The sequence below is a fragment of the Spermophilus citellus genome, assembly GCF_964194105.1.
Source record: "Spermophilus citellus genome assembly, chromosome: 3".
Lineage (NCBI taxonomy): Eukaryota > Metazoa > Chordata > Mammalia > Rodentia > Sciuridae > Spermophilus > Spermophilus citellus.
Window position 1 is genome coordinate 143,227,721 of NC_138184.1, and position 27,762 is coordinate 143,255,482.

The 27,762-nt window shown below is 43.8% G+C and overlaps 1 protein-coding gene across 1 annotated transcript; it reads left to right on the plus strand.

Annotated features, from left to right (window-relative positions):
* Positions 1 to 59: 59 nt before the first annotated feature.
* On the plus strand, positions 60 to 5,565 carry TRIL (TLR4 interactor with leucine rich repeats). The gene has a single exon (XM_081285425.1). It carries the CDS (start codon positions 776 to 778, stop codon positions 3,224 to 3,226), a length of 2,451 nt encoding a protein of 816 aa, XP_081141551.1. The 5' UTR covers positions 60 to 775; the 3' UTR covers positions 3,227 to 5,565.
* Positions 5,566 to 27,762: the final 22,197 nt, after the last annotated feature.

The window sequence follows — 27,762 nt, forward strand, 5'->3', positions numbered from 1 at the left end:
GTAATCCACTCCCACCCCCAGCCCTGCGTGGCCGACCCGTACAGCTGTTTTTAATCCCTACTTTTCTCACTTGGCGTCCCGGGCTCGGGCTGACCAGACGCGGAGTCACTTAGCGTTTCCTCCTCCCCCTGCCGAGGTCTGTCCTCCCTCCGCCGTCTCCTCTTTCTCCGCCTGCGTCCCCGGGGGGCAGAGTGTGGGAAGAACGAATTTCCGCCGGGTTTGCTCGCTTCTAGCCGACTTGGGTCCCTTCCGGACGCAGCCCGCGCGCCCCCCGGGCTGTTGCACCGGGCCCGCGTTCAGAATCCTGGACAAGAGCGAGGAGGCGCCGGCTGCGGGGGCCGAGCCGCCGGGGTTCAGCAGCCAAGCCTCGCCCCGCGGAGCTCTTGGAAGGGCTCCCGCCTGCAGCTGGGGAATCCGCTTGGCGGGGAGAATCCGCGCCAGGGAATCCAGCTCTCCCGACTCGGCTGCAAACAAAAAGCGCGAGGTCTTGCTCCCTCCCCTCTACCCCACGACGCGCACCCGGAGAAACAGCTTTTTTGCAGAAATGCAACAAGTAGCATCTGTGGCTCCAGGAGCACCCTGCGCCGCCTGACTTGGCCCAGCGAAGCCTGCCTGCAGAAACCCAGGCCAGCCACCGGACAAAAGGCAGAGGAGGGGCAGAGAAGTCCAAAAGAGGCCATTAAGCGACTCTGGCCAGGCCAAGGGGAATGCAGAGGAGACATACAGCCGGCGGGCCAAGAGGACAAGCCGGCCGCAGCACGCAGGGCGGGCGGCGATGGAGGCTGTCCGCGCCGTGCGCTTCCTGTTCCTGGTGTGTGGTTGCCTTGCGCTCCCGCCACGGGCCGAGCCGGTGTGCCCCGAGCGCTGCGACTGCCAGCACCCCCAGCACCTCTTATGCACCAACAGGGGGCTCCGCGCCGTGCCCAAGACTAGCTCGCTGCCTAGCCCCCAGGACGTGCTCACCTACAGCCTTGGAGGCAATTTTATAACTAATATCACAGCCTTCGACTTTCACCGTCTGGGGCAGCTCAGAAGGCTGGATTTGCAGTACAACCAGATCCGCTCTCTGCACCCCAAGACCTTCGAGAAGCTCTCACGGCTGGAAGAGCTCTACCTGGGGAATAACCTCCTGCAGGCGCTCACACCCGGCACATTGGCTCCGCTGCGCAAGCTGCGTATCCTGTACGCCAACGGGAACGAGATCGGCCGCTTAAGCCGTGGCTCTTTCGACGGCCTGGAGAGTCTGGTCAAGCTGCGGCTGGACGGGAATGCCCTAGGGGCGCTACCGGACGCAGTCTTCGCGCCTTTGGGAAACCTGCTATACCTGCATCTGGAGTCCAACCGGATCCGCTTTCTGGGCAAGAACGCCTTCTCCCAGCTGGGCAAACTGCGCTTCCTCAACCTCTCTACCAACGAACTGCAGCCCTCCCTGCGCCACGCAGCTACCTTCGCACCGCTGCGCTCCCTCTCCACTCTCATACTCTCAGCCAACAGCCTGCAACACCTCGGCCCGCGTGTCTTCCAGCACCTGCCACGCCTGGGCCTACTCTCTCTGAGAGGCAACCAACTTACTCACCTGGCACCAGAGGCCTTTTGGGGGTTGGAGGCCCTGCGCGAGCTGCGCCTAGAGGGCAATCGTCTGAACCAGATTCCCTTGGCGCTGCTGGAACCTTTGCATAGCCTGGAGGCCCTGGACCTCAGCAGCAATGAGTTGTCTGCCCTGCATCCCGCCACCTTTGGTCACCTGGGCCGACTGCGCGAGCTCAGCCTGCGTGACAACGCGCTCAGTGCCCTCTCAGGGGATATCTTCGCTGCCAGCCCGGCCCTCTACCGGCTGGATCTAGACGGCAACGGCTGGACCTGCGACTGCCGGTTGCGGGGCCTGAAGCGCTGGATGGGTGACTGGCATGCACAAGGCCGGCTCCTCACCGTTTTTGTGCAGTGTCGCTATCCCCCTGCCCTTCGGGGCAAGTACCTGGATTACCTGGATGATCAGCAGCTGCTGAACGGGTCTTGCGTGGATCCGTCCGCTTCCCCAACCGCCAATAGTAGGCGACTGACCCAGCCCACAGCCGCGGGGGAAAAGATGACTTCCCCTGCAGATGGTCTCCTGGAAGAGCAGAAGCAGCCGCAGCCGCAGCCCCAGCCCCAGCCCCAGCAGCGGGGTAGATTTCTAGGTGAGGTTGCCTGGGATGTGGCCGCCAGGGAGCTCGTAGGTAACCGCAGCGCTCTAAGATTGAGCCGACGGGGTCCGGGCCTCCAGCATCAGAGCCCTTCTGCTGCTGCTGCTGCTGTGGACCCCCCTCCACAGCCCCTGGACCTGCAGGAGAAGCCTAGTCTGGGACGTCCGACCCTGCCTGAGCCCATCCACGAGGAGCCCACACCAACCCAGCCCACTTCTGCACAACCGGCCGCCGGTGAACCCTGGCAGCGCGCAGCGAAGCAACGCCTGGCCGCAGAGCAGCAGGAGGGCGCCTCCCAGTTCCAAGGCAGTGGGGTGAGCTTGCCGCCTATGGTATCTGACCCGTGTGACTTTAACAAATTCATCCTATGCAACCTGACAGTGGAGGCAGTAGGCGCGGACAGTGCCTCGGTTCGCTGGGCCGTGCGTGAGCACCGCAGCCCCCGGCCGCTGGGCGGCGCGCGCTTTCGTCTGCTTTTCGACCGCTTTGGCCAGCAGCCCAAGTTCCACCGCTTCGTCTACTTGCCAGAGCGCAGCGACTCGGCCACGCTGCGCGAGCTACGCGGGGACACCCCCTACCTGGTGTGCGTGGAGGGAGTGCTTGGGGGTAGAGTTTGCCCTGTGGCCCCCCGGGACCACTGTGCAGGGTTGGTCACCCTGCCAGAGGCAGGGAAGCGGAGTGGCGTCGACTATCAGCTGCTGACCTTGGCCCTCCTGGCAGTCAACGCACTACTGGTGCTCTTGGCCTTGGCCGTCTGGGCGTCTCGCTGGCTGCGGAGGAAGCTTCGGGCCAGGCGGAAGGGTGGAGCCCCTGTCCATGTTCGACACATGTACTCCACCCGACGGCCCCTGCGCTCCATGGGCACTGGTGTGTCGGCAGACTTCTCGGGATTCCAATCTCACCGGCCACGCACCACCGTGTGTGCACTCAGTGAAGCGGACCTTATCGAGTTCCCCTGTGACCGATTCATGGACAGCACAGGTGGTGGTGCAGGAGGCAGCCTGAGGCGGGAGGATCACCTTCTGCAACGATTTGCTGACTAGGTCCACCGCAACCCTGCATGTGGAGGGAAACCATCTCATTGGCTTTGAAGAGCCACCTCTCCGTGGGGCTCCCAAGCCCAACTCAGGGGAAGACCTGTTAATACTTCTCCTTTTCCCCTTTTGTGCATTTGTCAGAGAGGACAAAGGGGACAGAGAGCCAATCTAGGTATTACCGTCCACTTCTGAGTACTAACTAATGAAGCAAATATATGATAGACGGTGGTCAAGGCCAAGAGTAGGGGGCAAATGGATGGTGGCTACAGAGGCAGAAGTCATGGCACAGCTAAGGGATGGCTCTTATAACCATGTTATGCAATAGCCTGTTCTCCTTTGGGCTAGAAAAGGGTGCTTATGACCCAACAAACATGGCCAGAAAGAGCCAAGCCAAGCCGGGAGTGCATGCTTTTTTCTTTATTCAGTGTCAAACAGAGGAGTTTTGTTTCTATTTAAGGAAAAAGGAACTTATTTCCATTACAAAGGAGGCTTGGCATCTGACTCTCCAGGTCTGGGGGGTCTCTGCCAGGAAGGGTGAAGTAAACAGGTGGTAACACTCTTGCCAAGAAACTCAATTATGTTGGCTGGTAGCACATTGCATTCAGGATACCCTAAGGTTTAAATAATAAAAGACGCTATGTTTTTTTCAACAATGTGAAGATCTCTGACATTTAACAAACTGACCAATAAACTCAAAGACTATTTTAATTGGACTGGGCCCTTCAACTAGTTTCCTTTTAACATGAACCGACAAGAACATTTGCTGACTCTAAGGGTAACTAACATTACATACTTTCTCAGGAGAAGGCTGCATACAGGGTTGTTCCTGTGGTTTTAATATTATTCTTTTAAACCTATATAAGGAAAAGGAAAAAATCAATGTCAGATTTGATAAAAGAATATAATAGGTATGTAACTGATGACCCCCTCCCCCAGGGAACTCAAGCAATCCAGCTTACCACTTCTCTGACAGTGTGTCTACGTGGGAATAAATGCAATGTAGTTCTCATTGCATTTTAATCAGTGACACTCAGTTGACTGTGCCTACTTCTGAGTTTCACAGTTAAGCAGTAAAAGTAATTTCTTAATAAGCAAAAGGTGATTGTTGGGGCCAGGGTGTAGCTCAGTGGTGGAGCACTTGCCTAATGTATGAAGTCCTGGGTTCCATCCTCAGCATCACAGAGACAAAACAAAAGGTAATTGTCAATTAATAGTGTAATCTTTGACCACATTAATGTCTGTCCTTATATGAAACTGTAGACAGGAAGAAATTACGGAAGACAAATGTGAAAAAAATACATCAATGGGTATCTGTTTCTACTAAAACTAGAAGGTTTTTATGAGTACTTAACCCTCACTGTGAAAGAATTCTATAGTTTGCAAATTAATCCCTCTACTACCCAGTGTTTTACTGTGTGATTAAATCTTATCTTTTAGTAAATAGTTGTGGTATTACTTTTCAATATTTTTATTTTAAACTTAGGGTTAGTCTCCTTTATTGGTTTAGTTTCCAGCTATTTGGGATACTTTCAATCCCTAATATTTATGAAGTACATGTTTATCTCTAAATGTAGTGGTTTGGTTTACATTAATAATTTTGTGTGTGGTCTAAAAATCAGTCACTGGGAGGGTATACACTGTGGTTATAGTCACCATGTTTGTGGATTTATTGGCATTGGAGTACCATGGAGGCCACTATAATGGTGCTAAGGCTAACAGTGAGTCTTCTGTTTAGGGCCTCAAGCCCCTGAGGGTCCTGATGACTCAGGGAATCCATCACAGTCCAGGGGTCCTTTAACCCAGGTCACTTCTTTTATGTTTGGCCTAAATTGAGCCATGCCTGACCTTGTCCCAGCCACTGAGCAGGGATCCAGGGACTTAAATGAGCTGATCTTTGTTTATGTTCAGATGAGTAAATGTCCAGACCACTTAAACTACAGCTGCTTTTCTGGCAGTCTTATCTGCAGGGCCAAAACTTAATAAACCACAGGAAATAGACTGTCATTCTTTGTTTGCCACCAGTGCTTGTTTTAGATTCAGAACATATTGGTACATAGAGTTTTTTGCTCTTATTTTCAACCAGCTGGCTATCTGGCACCTTTTGTATTCCTGGCTTTTCTTCTTCGTGGTATAATTGTATCTCTTAACTGTTTCTTTGCACAGCAGTGTGATATTAAGTCCCACTGAAAATGCGGAAGAGACCTCTGATTCTATCCATCACCCACCTTTTCTGCTGCAGAACATCACTGGAAATGCTTACTGCCTGGATCTGTGTTCTACTTTAAACAGTTTCACTGGAAAGTCTTTCAGTGGGAAATGAATAAATGTCATACATTGTTTTGCTCAGTTATGTCAATAAACCCACTTATTAACAGATGTTTTATTGCTCGAGTTTCCAAATATTTTATACCCTTTCATAATGATATGCGTTTTTACAGCAGTTTTCATCTATGAAAAGGAAACATAAGCTTGAAGTTTTTCTGTCCTCTTTAATGTTTTTCTAATTTCCGTTTTCACAGTAGAGTATGAACTTCATCTTAAAGAAATGGCTGTATGACTTTATACCCAAAGGAACAATGAGATGGCTCTAAGAGCAGATGGTCACCTGCGCTATGAAAATATTATCAAAGACAAGTGACAGGACCCAGAATATAGCTCAGTGCTAGAGCATGCTTGCCTGGCATGCCGAGGGCCCAAGGCTCAGTCCCCAGTACTGCCAAACAAACAAACCCAAACACCCCCACCAGTGACGCAGGGTGATTGGGTCTCAGCAGGCATTGCCTATTTTGAGAATAGTAAAATGTCAAGCCCTTTGACTCTTGGGGTCAATAATAAGAAGGAATTGCCTTGAACTGGGGGTCATTTTTACCATTACAAAGTTTATGAAAAGATAATTTTCTAAAGAAAAAATGAATAGGCTTTGTGTGATTTTATTTAATTTATGTTCAATTAACAAGCCACTGAGCAGTCTGGAATGCCGTGTGACCCTCAGCTCGGACAGTAGGATTCCTGCTTCCACAAGGCAGAGAATTTTGCAATGCTGCCAAGTGCTAAATGTCACATGAGCAACACAAATATTGACTAGCTTGCTACACACGTGACTTTCACCAAACTACAGCAATTTATGGAAAGATTCTATATATTTAGAAAGCATTAAAATAGACACTGGATTGTGGTATGTGTAGTGAATCACTCCCCCTTCTGAGGGGACTTCTTCTGTGGACTGGAGATAAATGACAATAAAGCATTTCCAGTACTAGAAGTTTTCTTCAAAATTGCACACCATGACCCAAAATCAATACCTTCACCATCTTCAGAGAATTATAGGATTGTGGAAGTCACATAGTCATCAAAAGTTACCATTGTTCTTGCCTAGTCTTTTTGTGTCTGTGTCTCTGCATCAGTTAAAATGGCATCCTAAAAATCCTGGCTGCAGGGTGGCATAAGCATTCACCATCATCAGCTATACCAAGGATGGGCACTAGATATAAATTGCATTATGATTCTGGGCTAATAATGGGCAACAAGTTGTATGGTCCATTTCAGAAGTTTCAGAGACAAGGCATTTCTCCTTCAGTGTTAATCAGAAAATTCACAAAATGAAATAACAGCAAGCCCTGCCCGCCATCCTGTTCTACTTAATTGAGACTCAGATTTGGTGTAGAATGCTAACTCTTGAAACCCTTTCTCATGTTTTAAAAATAGTGAATATACTAGTATCTGTCAAAATTTTCCATGTTTTTTAAATTCTTGGTGTAAGTTTGTTTGTCCTTTGGATTGGAAGTAAGGGTGCAGTTTTGCTTCTACAGTGCTTCCCCTTCCTGTCAACTTAAGACAGCACCTCCAGATGTACTTTTAGTCTCAGTGCACTGAAATGGTTACTTTGCTGGCTTGACTCCTTTGTTCCTAGATAGTTCAGGCCACTTTGTTCTCAAATACTATCCTTTTCATTTTGCATGGGGAACCTGAGATATTTGGAGATTACACTTAAATACATTAATCACTGAAATAATTAGGAAAACAATCCTCTGGTTATTCTATCTTGGGGCAGAGAAACGAACAATGCCATTACATTTGAGAGAATTGAAGCTACAGGTGTTGTGATTTCTAATTGAAACAGAATTAGTGGCTGCTTTAGAATTTGGCTGTGAAATGGTATCAGATGTTAGAAATAAACCATCATGCACCAGCATTTCAAACTACAGCATCTCTTGACTATGTAAATCCATGGCATTTCTTTCAAACTGATGAAAGCTTTATAATGCTAGCTCTGTGCCATAGTTCCTGTGAAGACAGGGCAGCACTGTTGTGTATTGAGGCCAGCTGTGGCTGTGTAGCAGTTATTCACTTTTCCAAATTACAGTTTTTGATGAAGTAATGTTTTACCCTGCAGCTGATTTCACACTTAGCTCTCCGTGTATGTGTGGTGGAGCATGTGCAAACAGAGTTTGAATGGTGGCTGCCAGCCTCTTATCCCCTTCTCTCCCAATGGTGATGTCCTTCTAAGGATATTTATGTTAGGAAATTAAAATAACTACCAATAATAACAAACACCCATATTAGCACCTCTCAGTAAGAGTTCACATTTTGAGATGTTTGTTTTCAGCCTTAAATGTCTCCATTGATAAAAACTCCCAGTTTCCATCCTCTCACCCTTTCCTCAAACCCCACTACCATTGTGCATTGGATGTGTTTCTTTCTAGTCCATGTTCAAATACAGTTGATTCTTGTTATTCAAGGTCAGTCCCCATGAACACTGGATTAACAAATACCAAAAGATTACTCTGAGGGGAAAGACAGGGTTAGGTCCTGCAAGGTGCTAGTCACAACATTTTTGTCAGCTTATCAATCCATATCTTATTTTGTTTTCATTTAAGACATCATGTTGAACACCTGTTGTTGATTCATCTCATTGAACTCATATTAACAGCACTATAATCCATACCTGAAGAATGTGCATCGAGTCCGGTGCTATGGTGCTTGCCCATCAGTAATCCCAGCAACTTGGGAGGCCCAGGCAGGAGGATTGTAAGTTTGAGACCAGCCTCAGCAACTTAGCAAGACCCTGTGTCAAATAAACATTAAAAAGGGATAGGGATGTGGCTCAGTGGTAAAGTACCCGTAGGATTAATTCCTAGTACAAAAAAAAAAAAAAAAAGTGCTTCTAACATATTTTATCCATGAGACACACACTAGCCTTTTTGTGCTTAGGGACACCAGGCAGCCTCTCAGCACTTCACCAGCATTCTTGGGACTCCCTATTAACAGCAAACTGACAGTAAACATGCTAGAAACATTTCACCAAAATAGACAGCAAAAGAAACACTTGGAAACAGCATGAGAGCTGATCTGAGAAGGCAAAACACTGGCTGGTTGCAGAGGCTCCTGCCTGTAATCCCAGCAGCTTGGGAGGCTGAGGCAGGAGGATCCCAAGTTCAAAGCCAGCTTCAGGAACCTAGCAGGGGCGCTAAGCAATTCAGACAGACCCTTCCTCTAATAAAATGTACTAAAAGAAAAGAAAAGAAAAAATAGAAAGAAGGCAGAACATTGTAGGACTTTAACTCAGTGTATATAAGCAACTCAAATTTTGCACTACCCTGAGATGTCAGCAAATGACTATGGAAGTGCTTTAGTTGTTGATTCAGGGTGATAAATTTGGGTGAGTAGGTGAATTCACAAATATGAAATCCAAGAGTAATGAAGATCCACTGTACTTTTTATCCTTCCAGCCCCCCTCCCAGGCTCCCTACTCCATTCCAGATGGTACAAATTGCCATTTCTTTTGCCTGTTGAGTGATCTTTTGTCTTCACACAGGTACACCGATCATTCTATACCATCACACTGTTGGTGTGTATATTGCAGGCACTGTGTGGTCCGTGATGTTTATATGCATTAGTGTGTATTTTGCAAGCATATGTTGTGTGTTCTATTAGTGATTTTTGGAGCTTTGTATGTTGTATGCCTATTTGTGTGTTGAGGTTGGAGGGTTCTTTTTTTTTTTTTTTTTGCAAAGAACATTTTGAGTCTGTGTGATACCTTCTGGTTGTTCTCAGATTGCCCTTGGTACATGTGGAGCTTGCATTCCTTCCTTGGGACTGTTTATCAGATATTACAAATGTAGGTCCTCATGTATCCCTTCTCACCTCTGCCAACTTCCCATTCCCCATTTCTCAGTCGGGGATTCACAAAGAAGTGATCTCCAGAAGGTGCCAGCCTTGGTTTCCCTTTTATTTTGAAAGACTCTGACACTCTTTTACTCTGTTCCTCTTTTATTAGCCAAAGAAAAGGGTGGCTGGCTCTGGGAAGAGCTCGGTTTGCTTGGTGGAGGATCTTTGTTGTGTTCCCGTATGGCCTTTGCCTTCCCACACCTTGACAGGTCATGTGCTTTTTCTATTTCTGTTTTAACTACTGAACACACACAATCACAAACACACTGCTTTTTGTTTGTGCCTTGGGCTTAATTCTGCTTAGGATATTCTTCCCTGAACCTTGTTGGTCTCATCCATTATTATCCTCTCTCTTTCTTACTTGGTTCTTAAAAATAAATAAATACATACATACAATTTAAAACTACCAAAAAGGATGCAAGATATTTAAACTCTTTGCTCAGCTTTGTCACTTAATATTTTGTTCTGTGTGCTTTACCAATCTCTCTCTCAACCGCTGATGAGTAAAATGTAGGCATCCAAATTAGTTTACAGTGTATTCCCATGGGTCATGTATGAGATTTCCTTTGCCCCTAAAGATTTCAGTTATGGGCTGGGGATGTGGCTCAAGCGGTAGCGCGCTCGCCTGGCATGCGTGCGGCCCGGGTTCGATCCTCAGCACCACATACCAACAAAGATGTTGTGTCCACCGAGAATTAAAAAAAAAAAAAAGATTTCAGTTATATTTCCTAAGGATAGGACACTGTCTTAAATGACCATAGTACAATTATCAGGGTCAAAATTTAACACTGATAAGATGCAATTATTATGTAACTCTTTATCTGTACTCAAATTTATCGACTGTCCCAACAACATCTTTTTAGCTTACCTCCCCCCACTCCACCCAGTCTAGTACCATGCACTGCATTGAGCTACCAGGCCTCTTACCCCTCTCTCTCTCTCTCTCATTTTATCTGGTATGATTTATTTTTTCAAGGCAAACTGAAGTGTAATATACATACATTAAACTTTACCCTTTTCGAGTGTACTGCTCCATCATTTTTCACAAATGCATACAATCATATAGCCACTGACTTAATCAAGATAGAGAACATTTCTATAACCATTCAAAGTTTCTTTTTCTCCTTTATACTCAATTTCTACCTTGCTGAATTCAACCTCTGGTAATCACAGATCATTTCTGTGCCTAGACTTCTGCCTTTTCTGATATAGTATACACATGAATAAAAATAATATGAAGCGTGTGTCTGGGTTTGTTTATTTTTAGATAATGCTTGGAGATTCATCCATGTTGTTGCAAGAAATAGTTCATGTCTTTCTATTGCTGCATACTCTTTCTCTTGAATGGGCATACCACACGTTGTTTATCCATTTATCTGTTGATGAACATTTAGATTGTTTTCACTTTCACACTAGTATGGACAAGGAAGCTAAAATATTTGTGTACAGGCGATTATGTGAGCATGTGCTTCATTCTCTTTATTACCTGCCTAGGAGTGAGTTTGTTAAGAATATATTTAATTATATAAGAAACTGCCAAATAGTTTTCCAAATTAGTTTACAGTGTATTCCCATGGGACATGTATGAGATTTCCAGTTGCTCCACACACTTGCTAGCATTAGGCTTTCCCCCTTAAAAAAAAAAAAAGGAAAAGAAAAGAAAAAAAAATTCTAATAGGTATATAGTATTATTTTATTTGGTTTTAATTTGAATTTCTGTAATAATTAATCACATTGAGAATCTTTTTATGCAATGACTTGTCACCTGTATCTCTTTGAAGAAGTGTCCATCTAAATCCTTTTTTTTAAATGGGATCTTTGTATTTTTATAAGTGAAGTTTAAGAAGATTCCATATGGTCTGGATATAAGTACTTGGTCAAATATATATTGGAAAAATGTTTTCACCCAATCAGTGGCTTATAGCAGTGTTTTTATTTACAGTTAGGTCTCTGATTCATATCAAATTGATTTTTTAAATGGATCTATACCATATGGGGTGAAATATGGACCAAGCTAAGTAATTGTACCCTCCATCCACGGATATACACTTGCCCAGCATCTTTTGTTGAAAAAAAAAATTCTTCCTCTATTTAATGATCTCTGCAACTTTGTTAAAAATAACCAACTGATGGTAAATTGGGGTCTATTTCTTGAAACTATTTTGATCCATTGATACATATGTCTATTCTTTTACCAATACTAAATTGTCTTGCTTGAATGGAATAAGGTTATATGAGTCCTCCAAATTTGTTTTCTTTGATTTTTATACTATCTGGTTTAGTTTAGCTTTTTTTTTTTTTTTCTTACTTCATACATAAATTTTAGAGGGATGTGGCTCAGTGGTACAGTATAGATTTAATATGTAAAAGGCCTTGAGTTTCATCTCTAGCACCAAAATAAAATAAGTACAAAAATAATATCATTGCCTCAAAAATACCTATTGGGATTATTATGTTAGACATTTGCTATAACAAAATACCATAAACTGGTAATCTTATAAACAATAAAATTTATTTCTCACAATTTCAGAGACTGGGAGGTCCAAGATCAAGGTTCTGCAGATCTAGTGAGGGCCATTTTCATCTTCTCACTGTAACCTCACATGACAAATGGGGCAAAAAGGCTCTCTTGAGCCTCTTTATTAGGACACTAATCCCACTCCTAAGGGCTCTGTTCCAAAGCCTAATCATCTTCCAAAGTCCCCATTGCCTAACACTACCTAAATTCTACCTCAGAGGTTAGAATTTCAATGTTCATTTGAGGGCAACACAAAAGACTGCATTAAGCCTATAGATCAATCAGGGGAGAATTGACATCTTGATACCAATTCTAGGCCTGTGAATGTTGCATTCCTTCTGTTTATTTATTTCAATTTACCTGATAAATGTCTTATAATTTTCAGCTAATAAATCATCCATCTATATTGTTGACTCTATCTGTATTTCATTGTTTTTGATGCTATTGTAAATGGTGGGTTTTTATGGCATTTCAATTTCTATCTGTACCAGTTTCCAATTTCTCGAATGTAGAAATAAATTAATTTTTATATATTGATTATGTATCTTGTGAACTTACTGAACTTACTTGGTTCTAGGAGCTTTTTGCTCTAAGGCTTAAAATATGCATCTTCCACTCCTCAGAGTGAGTCTTTACATAATATTTGACTCTTTCCTGTAGAGTGTGAGAATCTTAATTTAGAGCAAGGATTGACCTGCAGTCCAGCTATGTGCTTCTATAAACAGAATTTTATTGGCTCACAGCCATACTCATTTGTTTGTGTTTGGTCTATGGTCACGCTCTCACACTAAAATGACATAGTAGAATAGTTAAGACAAAGACCGTGTGAGTCAGGAGCCTATTATATTTATTATCTGGCCCTTTAAGAAAGAGGCTGACAACCTCTATTTTAAAAAGCTTTTCACGTTATTAAAAATAAGAGGGAGGGCTGGGGATGTGGCTCAAGCGGTAGCGCGCTCGCCTGGCATGCATGCGGCCCGGGTTCGATCCTCAGCACCACATACCAACAAAGATGTTGTGTCCGCCGAGAACTAAAAAATAAATATTAAAGATTCTTTCTCTCTCTCTCTCTCTCTCCCCCCTGTCTCACTCTCTCTTTATTAAAAAAAAAAAAAAAAAAAAAAAAAAAGAGGGACTGTTTAAATTCACTCTTATCTAAAAAAATGTCTGGTGCTTTTAAATTTTTCGTGTCCATCCCCAGTTTCCTTGACATCAGATTCCTTCTACCTGCAGAACTTCCTCCAGCAATTCCTATGGTGGGGTTCTGCTGCCAGGAGTCATCTCACCTCTTGTTGGTGGGCAGAGGTCTTCACTGTGCTTTTGCTGAGCAAGCTGTTTCTCTTGGGGGGAGAATTCTTTACTGGCTTGCTTTTGTTTCAGGGCCTTAGAAGTCCCTCCTCTTCCAGATCACTTAGCTTCTGACAAGGAGGCCACTCTGTTTCCTAGTTTTTCTCTACGTAATGTCTCTCCACTCAGTCTGTGTTCAAGGTCTTCAGTTGGTTTTCAGCAATTTGCTTGTGATGGGTTCATGTGTTTTAAAACAGTCCTGATTGCTTAGGTCTCTCTGAGCTTCTTGGATCTGTGGTTGATTGTCTTCCAATAATTGTAGGAAACTCTTAGCCATTGCAAGTACTTCTTGAAGAATTTTTTTTTTGCCCTGCTTTCTTCTTTTTTTTCATCTGAAATTTTAATTACATATATTAGGCCATAGTATCCTACCCAGTTCTTAGATATTCTGCTTCTCTTAGATATTCTTATTTCTCTTTTACACTTTAAAAAGAATGAAGTTATTCTGGGTAATTTCTATCCACCTACATTTAAGTTTGCTGATCGTTCCCCACCTAGTTCCAGTTTGCTAATTATCCCTTTAAGGAATTCTTCATAGATACCTTTTTCTTTTACACTTTTTTTTCTTTTTTTAAAATGTCTACCTCTACTGAAATTCCTTCTTTATTGATGCATATTGTATAACTTTCCACCGGATTTTTAGTATGTGTATGTAATGTTAGTTAAAGTTCCTTTCTAATAGTTTTGATATATAAGTCACCTCTGATTGTTTTATCTCTAAGCAATGGGTAACTTTTTATTGTTAGTTTTGTCTGCTTTGTAAATTTTAGTTGAATATTAGACTTGGTGTCAAAACACTAAAGACTGAGGTAAACAGTTTTATGCCCAGAAATGAACATGCCTCTTCTTTTGGATCATAACTGGGAGGTGCTGAATTAATTAAGTCTCTTCTTAATTGGGTTTTGTTGTTTCTCTCAGTTCCCCACAGACTTCAAAGTCCTATAGCCATAAACTGACTTGTCATATAGCATGTTGAAAAATTTAATTTTTAAAATTGTTCCTTTTCAATGACTTTTATTGTCTGTAGTATAAAAGAAGATTTCTTGAGTTGGTTGACTTTTTAAAAGAGTTTGTAAGATAAAAAGGTGTTCTTAAATTAGATTTGTGTAATAGTTAATAGTCATATATATAAATTAAATCTGTTTTCTTTTTTACCTAACTCTTCCCCCCATATGAAGTATAATTGGGGGGATGCTTTCCAAATAAAATTAATATGAGGTTCTGTTTCTAATTAACATGTCTCAAAATAAGATTTTATTTAGGTACTACTGGAAAAAAACTTAAGTAAAATGAAGAGTCTCCACCCTTTAAAGCCCTGTGGTTGAGGGTTTTGGTGTCAACTTGAGAATATTGTCCATCATGGTATCAAGAATCCTCATTTAGACAAATCTTTCTCCATACTGCATTTTGCCTAGGAAGGCACCCTGTCTCAAAGAGTCAAGGTCTTTCTTTGCATGCATTGAACTTTAAACAAAAATTAGTTGGAGAAGAGGGACACAATGAATTAGAAACAATAGGATTCTTTTTTTTTTAAGAGAGAGGAGAGAGAGAGAGAGAGAGAGAATTTTTAATATTTATTTTTTAGTTCTCGGCGGACACAACATCTTTGTTGGTATGTGGTGCTGAGGATCGAACCCGGGCCCCACGCATGCCAGGCAAGCGCGCTACCACTTGAGCCACATCCCCAACCCACAATAGGATTCTTATTTCCTGGAATGATTCCCAAATGACCCTCTCCTGACAAAGACTGTGAAAATCTGATACTGTACAGTTGTCACCACATCTCAGAATTTTAGACAAAAGATAGCTCTCTGTCACAGAGAAAATGAAAATAATTTTAATATTGCCTATAGGACAGGTATTATCACTGACAGCATGGCACGTCCTACAGAGGGGAGGAGCTACGTTTCAGAGTTTTACCTTGATCTTACACTAGTACTATTTCACTTATGGAAGACTCATTAAGCACAACTGTTTGAGGGGTTTATTTAATAAACATTTTGTGTCAGGCACTATTTTTAGTGTTATTCTTATGCTAATTCATTCAGTCCTCATACTATCTGCCCTCTCAGGCAGGAGCTGTTACTTTCTCAGATTAGAGGCACAGAGTGGTCATGTGGCATCCTTCCTGTCTGCATCTGGGTCCAAATTTCCTCTTCTGTAAGGTCACTTTTATTTTCTGCCCATTCTGTCTAACACCTAAAGGGCACTATCCAATGTTACATTATTTGTCCTTAAGTACTTAACAGACATGTGATCTCAGTCACAGATTCTTCAGGCGGAGTCATTGCTACACTCTGTAGGTGTAGTTCTTCCCATTGGCCCACGAGCTGCCTAAGGACAAGGATTCTTCCTTGAGTTTCTCTTTGTGTCTCCTCAGGGCCTGGCTAGTCAGAGCCTGGGTCCTGCTTATTGATGAGAGATGCCAGGTAGCCCTTTGTCCTCTTCCCACAGAGACAGACACCCATGCCAGATCCTGTTCGCTCCAGAGACACACATCCGTGAGTTGGGGAAAAATATCTAATAGCTGTAATCCCACCCAAATGTACATTTATATAGTCATGGTTGAAAATTGACACAGGCTATAAAGTGGTGCGTTCGACTAGGGATACAATATGATTCTGCCTTTTTAAAATCTTTAATATGAAAATGTAGTTCTTTCAAAGCATTTGGGAAAGTTAATGCAGATTTCTTATTTATTTTAGTATCCTCACGACTTAGCATAGTACATTCCGCATAGTAGCTTCTTAATAAATGCTAATAGAGTTTTAAAAAAAAATTATTGATCTTTTAGAAGTCTGAATTTTTGCTTTCTAGGGCAAGAAACAAGATATTGTTATATACACATCAGTACATTTTTATTTCCATCGACTCCTCCTTCTTTAGTCATTTCTTCCCCAATAAAATTGTGACTGAGACTTTAAAAAGGTCTAACAATAATTTTATGAATTTCTTTCTGCACCAGAAAGACAAGTGTTTTTGTGAGATAAGGAACATTGCAGTGACACCATAGGGATGAATTGAAGTAGAGGCTACTAGTCTCACCAGGTAACTGATTATCTGCTGTTGCCAGAGTAAGCAGTCTCAGTAGCTGATGGGGCTGCCGACCTTGGCGTATTTATCATCATTACCACGGGACAGAAACCAATATCTCTATTCTTGTGAATGCACATCAAGAAAGGAACCTCACTCTGTGGAGAAAGAATTTGTCTGTGCAGGTGTGTGGTGTGTGTGTGTGTGTGTGTGTGTGTGTGTGTGTGTGTGTGTGTGTCTGTGTTATAGGGGGAAGGAGACAAAGATAGAGACACAGAGACAGAAAGACAAGCCAGAGATACAAAGGGACAGCAGGAATGTTGGTTTCTTATATTTTCTTTCCTCTTTGAACTTTTTCCTACTTTTGCTGTAGAGGGAAAATGGCTTTAGGCTCTCTTCTGGAAGCTCAGAGTCACAATAGCTACTCCAGTCCGTGAGACTTCAAGGGACATAGTTTTTCCTTATAAGGGAGCCAAGTAGGACTTGGGAAAAAAAAAAAAATAGACAATCTGTGTTATCATCTCTCTGGCTCTGATTGCCATCTGATTCCAGAGGCCAGAGGTGAGGGATGTGACCTTGGATAATGGTGGTGCTGCCTTCCCCTCCCCCTTCCCTGAATGGTGACAACTGCTTTCTGGCCTGGAGTTCACAGCCAAACGCTGGAACTTGGGTCCACAGTCAGCACCAAGCTGCTTCTGAGCTAGTGGAGTGGAAGCCAGAGCGGGGGTCAGTGCCCTGTCCTCAGTGGTCCCAGGACAAGAGTGAGGGGGTGAGAAAGGCTATATTTCTACAAAGAGGAGGTTTCCATTTGCATTAGATTGCTAACTAACACAGTCCAGACAAACCACCACAAACTGAGTGACTTAAACAACAGTCCTGCATTGCCTCCCTCTGCTGAGGAGGCTGGAGGTCTGAGGAGCTGTCTCAGGTGGGTTCCCTCTTAGGCTTGGAGAACCTGTTGCACTGTTCTACCCTCTTACCTGGTCCTGGAGGTCAAATCACAGTCTCTAGTCTTCTTAGACTCATAGATGCATCACCCGTCTCTGCCTTCATCTCCGCATGGCATCCTTCCTGTCTGCATGGCTGTGTCCAAACCTCTCCCTTTTATGAGGTCACCAGTCACATTAGATTAGGGACCCATCCTACTCTAACGTGGTCTCTTGGTAACTAATTGCATTTGCAGCAGCCTTTTTTCCACCTAAGGTCACATTCTGAGGCAGTGGGAGGTTAGAATGTCAGCATATGATTTTGAGGGGACACAATTCAATTCATAACAGCATCCACTTCTGGATGGTTGATTCTGTTTGGAACATTTTCTTAATTATTAATTAAACAAGGGAGGGATGGGAGAAATGGTCAAGGAGATGGTAGAGTAGGGTCTTTCTTTCTTTCTTTCTTTTTCTTTTTGTACCACATGGGTGCTTAATCACTGAGTCACATCACAAGCTTTTTTGGATTTTTTTTAATTTTTATTTTTTTGAGATAGGATCTCACTAAGTTGCTTAAGGCCTTGCTAAGTTGCTGAGGCTGGCCTCAAACTTGTGATCCTCCTGCCCCAGCCTCCCTAGCTGCTGGGATTATAGGTGTGCACCACCACACCCAGCACAGCTGATGTTTTTGATAAAGAATTGGGATGCAGAAAAGTGAGCCTGTGGAATGAAACCATAGGAGTCCCTCCTTCTCAGTCATCTAGAGCAGACATCCTTTAGAAAGCAATGACAGCGCCTGAATTGAAATAGGATCTATGAATCCACAAAGACTTGAGCTGCCAAAGCTTCTGCAAACTCTCAGTGGTATGTGGATTTCAGCTGGGTGCAAAATGAGCCAAAGTCCCTGGCCTAACACCTTTGGAAACATAGGCACTCAGCTGAGAGGGCTTCCTCTTTTCCATCTGTCTCCAAACATGGTAGGGACTGATCTGGAAGGAACAGCTCCTTTGGAAGAGCCCTATCCTTTCAGCCACTTCACTTCCTACTAAATACATTTTCTATTTCTTTAATAAATGCCAAAGTAGCATGAAATCCGATCAAGAATGAGTACTGGTACTTTGTAATTTGTACATGTTATCTCTGTTCTCACAGAAGCCAATTGTATTTCTACAAGCTGAGCATCGCTAATGTGAAAATTCAAAATCCAAAATGTTTTAAGCACCAACATGGCTCCTCCAGTGGAAAATTCCTCACCCGACCTCATGTGACAGGTTCAGGTCAAACATAGCCTCATTAAAAATGATTATATTGCTATTCGTGGTTGTGAATGCCTATAATCACAGTGACTCTGGAGGCTGAGGCAGGAGGATCACAAGTTTGAGGCCAGCTTCAGCAACCCTAGTACCTAAAAGTATGTGTATGTAATTATGTCCAGGCTGTGTATAAGGTGTGTGTGTGTGTGTGTGTGTGTGTGTGTGTGTATGTGTGTGTATATATATATATATAAATAACATGTGAATTTCGTTTTTAGACCTGGGTCCTATCCCTAAGATCTCTCATTATACATATTTAAATATTCCCAAATCTGAAGAAAACATTTGAAATCTAACATCTTTCAGGTCCCAACTATTTCAGATAAGTGGCACTTAATCTGTATTCCCATTTTCCAGACAAAACAATCAAGGCTAAGATTTCAGCAACTTCTCAGAAGAATCCCAGGAGACCAGAGGCAGCTGAATCCTACATGCTCCATATTTGGGTGTCAATCTTTAGGAATGCAGATTGGATTTTTAAAAAAATCACATTGAGGAAAAAAAATTCATGTGTCCCTTCTAGGTAAAAATGAAGAAAAATAAGGATATTGAATTAGATGATTTTGGTATCCATGTCATCCTAAAATGCATCTGAAATTATGACTTCTACTTTCCTGTTTTGGATGTAAGAACAAAAGGATGTAGGCTATCCATCTGTACTTTTTTTTTCTTAGATGGAATTTCAGTGTCTCATCGTGGAATTTCCTGGTCCTCAATCAAGTATGTAGATTCTTGTGTCCCAGAAGGCCATCTATTTTTGCCTGTAGTAGAATTATAATCTGGTCATTTGAGGGGCAATCACTTTGGAGCCCCGTTTTTTTGTTGTTGTTGTTGTTGTTGCTGTTCTCTTCTTAAGATATCCCTGTGCTTTTTACTGCTTCTGCAGATGGTCAGGGCTGACCACACGCAGCCTCATTTGCACTCCACTGACAGGAGACCATCAGTCCCCCTGGCCAGAGAAGCACCCTGCCTTTCTATGCAGAGTCCATTTCCGCTGCTGCGGAGCAATGTAGGCCAGCAAACAGGCTTTGACTGATTTAGTTCAGGAATACAGGGCTTGTTGGTGGATATGGTAATGATGCCAGTAAAATTCAATTACTGTGTCTCAGAGGACCATAACAAGCGATAATAAATTAGCAAACATGAGCTTTGGAGTATCTGAACTGAAATTATAATGGGGATATTGAAAAACAAACAAACAAAAATCCTGAGCATTCATTTAATTATAGACGCCACAGTATTCTCCACCAAAAAATTAGTTCATCAACGAATCCTTTGTTCGTGTCATAAAAGAATATGCCTGTGACACAGCCAGCACATTTTATCTTAATTACTTGGTATTGTGGTGGCCCGGAGCACACCTGGTCCTGGGCAACCATACACAGGGAGGAGACAGCCGCCTGGGAGGGCCCCCATCCCCCACCCCCAAGGCCAGGGCTCTAATCCACTCTGGGCTCACAGATGCTCCCGCCCATGGCCTTGGGTTTCAGGTTGCTATCCAGGGCTGCAGTTTGAATGGGAGATGTAACCTCAGAACCCCAGCTAGCGCTTAACCACTGATATCCACCAGGAATGTCAAGGCTCCCATTGTCTCGTTAATTGTAGCCAGCTTTCCTGTTATCAGATCTCTGTCCATTCCTAACCTTTCCACTCTGTCTTTCTTCCTTTGTGTGGTAGTTTATGGCCTCTCCTGTCTGTGCCTTCTATCCACAAGTGGTGCACTAAAAAGGCCCTCTTAGGGAGAAGATACCAGGGTCGCCTCCGTGCCATATAAAGAACGTGAAGTATTCGTTGAGGTTTCTTCTCTAGCATGAATTTCAAGTGTGTGAGGGAGAGAGAACATGAGGCAGTGTGGATCTAGCTGGAAACTAGGATCCATCCCAGATAATGTTAAGTTCAAATGATTTGTTCTGGATCTCTTCCTTCGCTTTATTTTCTTTCTTGTCAGGATTGCAACATTCGAGTGTACCACACAGAACTGATGGACAGAGACGTATAAAGAAGATGGCGAAGACACTCAAGATATTTTCTGAATCTGGAGCCGGGCATTTTCCATCTGTAGTAAATATCTTATGGATGTCTACTGGGACCCCGCCCCTTTCTTGGAGAATTAGTGCCCCTCCCAATCACTGCAGGATTATACTTCTTCATGACCTTATGGGGCTGCCAACTTCTGATCCAAACTGGATACAATAGAATACCTCAGGAATTGGACCATCAGTCAGTTGCTCTAGAGCTCCCTGGTGGTAGATAGAACTCTCTCCAGAGAGAGTTGGGGCCACCACGTTCAGCCCCATGTACAGAGCATAAGAGTGTGAAAGTGCGGTTTTGCAAAGACTCTAATACACTGAGAGAGGCAGAGACCAAGATGGTCCAGCCCTAAAGAGACAGGCCAGGCACTAGTTTGGTTCTGGGTGACTGTCTACTTTCTGCTTCCAGATTCCTGTGAAATCTGGCTGACTTTATCAGGTATCCATTGATTCTTCCAATAATTTTCTTCCTTTTTTGCTTTAATTGGTCTCAATAGGTTGTTTTGTAGTCCCTCAGTGTCCCCACCCCCTTCTTTCTAACTAGTAAGAGTCCTAAGATATTACCATGTAAAAAATGTCCTTGGGCTTGAAAGTCACTTGAAAACAACGTCATGAATTGCTGTAGCGTGGTACTTTGAACACGGAGGCTCCATGAACTGAGTGTTGGATGGATGGTTAGTGTGGACAGCAGTGAGGGTGGACTTACTGTAGAAGGGAAAACCTTTCATAAAGAATGACCCACTGGGCTGGGGCTGGGGCTCAGCGGTAGAACGCTTACCTAGCACATGCGAGGCCCTGGGTTCGATCCTCAGCACCACAAAAAAATAAATAAAATAAAGGTATTGTGTCCAACTACAACTAAAAACTAAATATTAAAAAAAAAAATAAGAATGACCCACTGTGTCCTGTTGGCCATTCCCCAGCATTTGCACATGTCTTTCAGTAAGCCCTTGACCCAGTGCCTTTTCTCAGGAGGCCTCAATCCTTTACTACCTCTTACCTAGTTCATCTCGTAGCCAACACCTTTTCCCCAATCATCTTTTCAGAGGCTTGAAACAAAAATCCTGATGTTAACAAATGATAAGATCTTAATAGATTATTTCAACAGGAGCAAGGGAGCTAGCTATTTGTGGCATGCTACCTTAGGCCTTGCCAAGATTTGGGGTGATTCTTCTCATTACAATGAGACGGAAGTTTCAGGACATCAAGAGGGAGAAGCAGCCAGGGGACTTTACTGTCCCTCCATTTCCATGACATGCCATGTTAAGCAGTGCTCATATTTTGCCCACACCACTTCCTGCCCTTTGTCAAGGAGGGATTTCATCCAACGTCCCAGCTGTTCTGGGGCCCACACAAGGAACACACAGAGGGGTTGCTCTTCGGGGCCTCTGTGCAGGCAACCAGTGACTCTCCCTGGGGCAAATGCCTGTGGAAATGTGTAGTCAAACTCTATCCTCATTTGGCACAATGGAGAGTAGAATTCTCTCCACTGTCTAAATAAAGGGTGACTTGAAGTGGAGATTGTGTTCCCCACTCCCTTGGTGTTAGCTGTGTTCTGGAAGGTGGGCATGGGGTGGGGTGTAACTTATGTAAGAACTGTGATCACGGTTCATTAACCTTGTCTGTTTGTCTTAGGAGGAAAAAATCAATGTAAGGTGTTTAGTCAGCTGTAACACAAACCTCAATGTGCAAGCCCTGTAGTAGGTACTTTGAATGTACCTCATTTAAGTGTCTCAGTTGCTGTACAGTTTGACTATGTTACTGTTAACTCACTAAGATGTTAAGTGACGTGCCTAAAAGGTTAGCCAGCTAGTTGGTAATAAGTGGAACATGGACCAAGTTTATGTTGATTCTGAGAGCTATGTTAATTTCTACTGCCCTCCAATGTAGTATTTCTCCAACTTGCCTGATCAGGGTGAGATGAGTGCAAGTTAAACATCTGATCCTGGGTCCTACTGCAGAGCTAATGAATCCCATGAGAAGAAATGGTTATGGGAATCTACTCCAGCTGAATCTCATGAGGCAAGTTAGATAAATGCTGCTATAGTGCCTTCATGTTTTTTTTTAAAAAAATGGTAATTCTTAGCAAGATGTTTGCTAAGAAAGTCTTTTCTTTTTAATAAATTTTTTAAAATTTTGGAATCACTTTAAATATACGCATAAGTTGAGAAGTAGTACAGATAATCTCATGTACTTTCTGTCACCTAATTTCCCCTGTTAACATCTTAGAAGACCATATTTGTCAAAACTAATATGGACAAATCCCTATGAACGAAACTACGAGCATTTTCAGACTTCACCAGTGTTCGCCCACAAGCCTATTTGCTGACCTAGGATCCAGTCCAGGGTACCTCGATGTGTTCAGTGCAGAGCCTTTTGGTAGTACATGTGCTGTTTTAGTTAACTTTTCCTCACTGTGATCAAAAAGCCTGACAAGAAAAATGTAGCAGAGGGAAAGTTTATTTTGGCTCATAGTTTCAGAGGTCTCAGTCCATAGGTGGTCAGATCCATTGCTCTGGGCCCAAGGTGAGAACATCATGGCAGGAGAGCTGGCCAACAAAAGCAACTCAGAACATGGTCATCAGGAGGCAGAAAGAGTTCTGCTCACCAGAGACAAAATATAATCCATAAAGACACACAACCCAGTGGCCTACTTCCTCTAGCTACACCTTAACCTGCCTACATTTACCACCCAGCTAATCCATCAGTGATAATGTACTAATTAGGATAAGGTTAAACATCCATGCATTTTCTCACACATGAGCTTTTGGGAGACACCTCATATTTAAACTATAACGTAGGCAATGGACTAAAGTTAATCATAAGAGTATTCAATAGCCTAGCAATTCACCCCTGTATGCCTGGGTAGTATGTGCAAGAATGTTTACAGCAGCACTTTTTAGTAGAAGAACACCTAGAAACAGCCCATTATTGATATGGCTTTGTGCCACCCTAACAAGTCAACTTATTAAGAGGAAAGGTTTATTTGGGGTCACAGTTTTGGAGATCCCATTGTGATGGATTGACCCTGTTGCTTTGGGTCAGATTGCACATCATGACAGAAGCACGTAACAGAGCAAACCACTCACCTCATGACCAGAAACAAAACAGAGAGGAGGGGCTGAAGTCTCACAGTCCCCTGTGGGGGCACGCCCTCAATGACCTCTAAAGGCCCCACCTCTTAAGAAAAAGTTCCACCACCTCCCAGTATTGCACAACTAGGCAGCAAGCCTTCGCCACGTGGACCTTTACTTAAGATCCAAACCCAGGCAGTGGGGGTAATGACGGGGAAGGGGCAAGAGCTTTTGGGGTGCTGGACCATTCTAGTCCTTGGTCTGGATGCTTGTAACATGGGTGCCATTCAGTTGTGAAAATTCACCAATGATGCATTCAAGACTTATGCAATTTTCTGCATATGTTTTATGTTTTAATTTCACTTCTTATATACACACACACACACACACACACACACACACACACTCACTAGTTTCACCCTCACTGATGGAATCAAAACCTCCAAGTCGTCTGGATTTTGAAAAAATGCTCTAATGATTCCAGTAAGCAGGGCCAGCTTCTTAGGTGTGTGACCTTTGTAGTCACACAGGGTCATGCTCAGCATGGGGCTTGGGGCCTGGTTTAATGTTATACCCTTGCTGTCTTAAAACTCTAATATGTTTTTTCCCCCCTTTGGTGTTTTGTGAGTGAAGTTCTACAGGATAACGGAGCAGGAGTGTGTGCAGAGGAGGTATGCATGAGATGTGTGTCTGCCTGTCCCTGTTACCACATTCACATTTAGCTTTCTGGATACTCCATGAGCTCAGGAAGCTGGTGGGCTCAGGACAAAGGGTGTTGAGCCAAACTCAAAGTAATTGCAAGGTGAGGGTGTCAGGTCTACAATCAAGTGAGTGGAGGTGGCCCATGCTTTCTGTCCCAACCAGAACTTGCTTTGGATGCAGAAAGAAAGCAAATGTGTCCTGAAAAGATGAATGGCCAAGAAACCCTGGTACATCCTGGTTAAGTCCATGCCTCAGGCAACTACTTATCCTGGAGATGATGGCTCTGGAGGATAGGAAAAGAGAGAAAAGCTCCTAGTTCCTTTCCTTCCTCATCTGTAAGCTGAAGGCAGAGAGTATGTGTGGATTGTGTGTGTATCAAGAAGTGAGCTGAGCCGGAGCTCCCTGGTGCACACCTGTAATCTCAGCTACTGGAGAGGCTGAGGCAGGAGGACTGTGGGTTTCAGGAAAACTGGGCCACTTAGTGAAACCCTGTCTCAAAATAAAAAAGAAAAAATGAAAAGAAAAAAGGAAAAAACAATGAGCTGAGTTTGTTTTGTGTAGCATCTCTTTTGGTAAGAATAAGATCTGCATGCATGTATGAGCTAGGAAATACAAATTGCATAATTTTGGTGATTTCATGTTGAGATAAATGCTTTTCTACTTGCCTTGAACACTGGCATTGAATAATATAAAATGAATATGAAAAATCATACCCATAACTTCAAAGTCTAAGTTTTCTTTACTTTGCATGACAATAAAAAGGAAATAAAAAGCACATAACAAGTTGAGTGAGTGACTGAAGAAAAGGGTAACTGCTTTAAATTTAGTCCCTTAGTTGTACTTTTCCCCTACTTTTTGAACAGATCACCCCCACATTGTCATTTTGCACTGGATCCTGCAAATTATGTAGCTAGTGCTGCTGACCTTGAACCCAGAGCCACTGTGTCAATTCAATACAGTGGTGGTGGTGCTGCTCTGGCCACAGAGTGTGAAGACATGTTGGGCAGAGGACTTTTGGCTCTGCCATCAATGCAATCACAGCAGTGGAGGGGGCTTATTCTACACTGCCTGCCTGCCTGCATGCTCCAGGCAGGAGATGCTTCCCCACCTAGATGTGACCTGGGGGGCCTGTCAGATCTTCCCAGAGGCCACGTGCTTTTTTGGGGGGAGGGCTTAACCACTTAGCCACATTCCCAGCCTTTTAAACATTTATTTATAGAGACAAGGTCTCACTGAATTGCTAGTGTCTCACTTATTTGCTGAGGCTGGCTTTGAACTTGTGATCCTTCTGCCTCAGCCTACAGAGTTGCTGTGATTACAGGCGTGTGTCATGGCGCTGGATGGCCAAGTGCTTTTTGATGCAGAAAGTGAACTGGCAAATGGCACATCAAGAAGCATTTAGACATTTGACCTGCCCCAGGCATTTGGCTTTCTCCTGTACCACCCTATATCATACCACTTAATCATTTATGTGCACCAGAGGGCAATTTTCTTTTTTAGCTTGAGTATTAAATCAAAGAAATATCTTCCATATCTACAAAACCTGCCAACTCATTAAATACAGAATGGGGTGTTTCTGCACAAAGGCGGCTCAGCGGGTTTGGGATCGAAGCTTTAATTTATATCTGAAAACAAATTAGCCTAATGGAGCATAGCAGATACAAATGGTGGAACAGTCAACCTGCACTAGGAGACCAAACTCGGCTCTTGGGCTAATTAATGAGCACAGTGACATGCTCTTCCACTTCGAAAATTTCATTGCCCTGTGCCTTTGAGGATAGGATTTGTATTTTTAAAAAGAATTGCCAGCTGGTGTGAGGTCCATCTGTATGGAGCAACCCTCTGCATGGAGTGGGGTGTGCTGCTGGGACACTTGGAGAGCAACACTAGCCACAGGCACGAGGAGCGACCTTCATGTGCGAAGCCAACTACTGTTGGTCTGGATACACGGATGCCTTTCTTGTCTTGGTGAGAGCTGTGGCCCCTGGTGGTAGAACCTGTGACCAAGGATCAGGCATAGTAAGTAGGTGCCCAGGTCAAAAGATCACCCATCCTCTCTCCTCTTGTTCCCCAAGCCAGCCTCACTGGTACCCTCCCACCAACTCCTGACCCTCCCTCTTGTTTTCAAATCCCACCCCTCACCCAGCATTTCTTCTAATTTAGACCCTGATAGAATTCTTGGAATTTTCTGGAATTTCACAGTTGTTTTCCAACTGGTCTCCTGCCTCCTTCTTCCTGCCTGCTAGGTAGAGTTGTGAAAGGAGTCCCTTTAAAAATAGTAATATGGTTGTTTGGATCCTGGGATTATAATCCATGATCTCCACAGCTGTGAAGACAAAGCCTTTCTCCTGGGAACCTGCTCTGGTCTGAATATATCCCTCCAAATTTATTCATTGACATTTCATAACTAATACGGTAGTGTTAAGAGGTGGGGCCTTCAAGAGGCCACTAAGGCAGCGCTCTTGTGAATGGGGTTAGTAACATTATAAATGAGGTTGAAGGGCCAGGCATGGTGGCACACACTTGTAATCCCTGCAGCTCTGGAGGCTGAGGCAGGAGGATGGCAAGCTCAAAGCCAGCCTCAACAAAAGTGAGGCCCTAAGCAACTCAGTGAGACTCTGTCTCTAAATTTTAGAAAGCTGGGGGTGTGGCTCAGTGGTTGAGCCCCTGGGTTCAATCTCCGGTACCTCCCAAAAAATGAGGTTGAGGGAAGTGTCCTAAGCCCTTCCTGCCTTTCTGCCCTGTGAGGACACAACCTTCAAGGAGCCACAGTTCAGCTGGAAGCTCAAAAAGCCCCATCCATTCTGTCTTGGGGTGGGGGTGAGGCTTCCCTGGGGCTTGCTCGTTCATCTCAAATTGTGTCCTCTCAGAGTCTCAGTCACATTGGATTTGGAGAGCTGAGACCCTCCCACGACCTACATCCAGCCCTTGGAGGGCTAGTGCCTGTGCTCACCATCTTCAGGCTGCCTAAAGGCCAAGGTGAAGGTTGAACTTAAGTGATGGGGTGTTTTCATTTTCTATCTTCCATCACAGTGACCAGGAAACAATAAGAAGGAAGGCGTTTGGCATTTGGATTAGTTAAGTGAATAACATCTGCATTGAAACTTTCCAAATGCTCAATCACCTACCCCATAGGATGGGGGAGAAGGCACCAAATAGACATGAGATCTGAATGAAAAATGCCCGCCAGAGCCTTTCTTGCCTGAAAAGAAAGCCCTTGGCCTCAGGAATCCTGCCTGTGAGATCCTACTGGTTGCTTCCAAGCCCAGAGCCCTGAGCCCATCACTGCCCAGTCTCTCCCAGATTTGGCAGGGCCCAATTCCTCCCCTTCTCCACTACTTCCTCCCGCCCACCCCTGAAGCTCATTTCCCTCTTTCTCAGGCTCTGCTTGTTTGGGCCAGTTGCTAAGCAGCGGGAGTGCTCTGGCC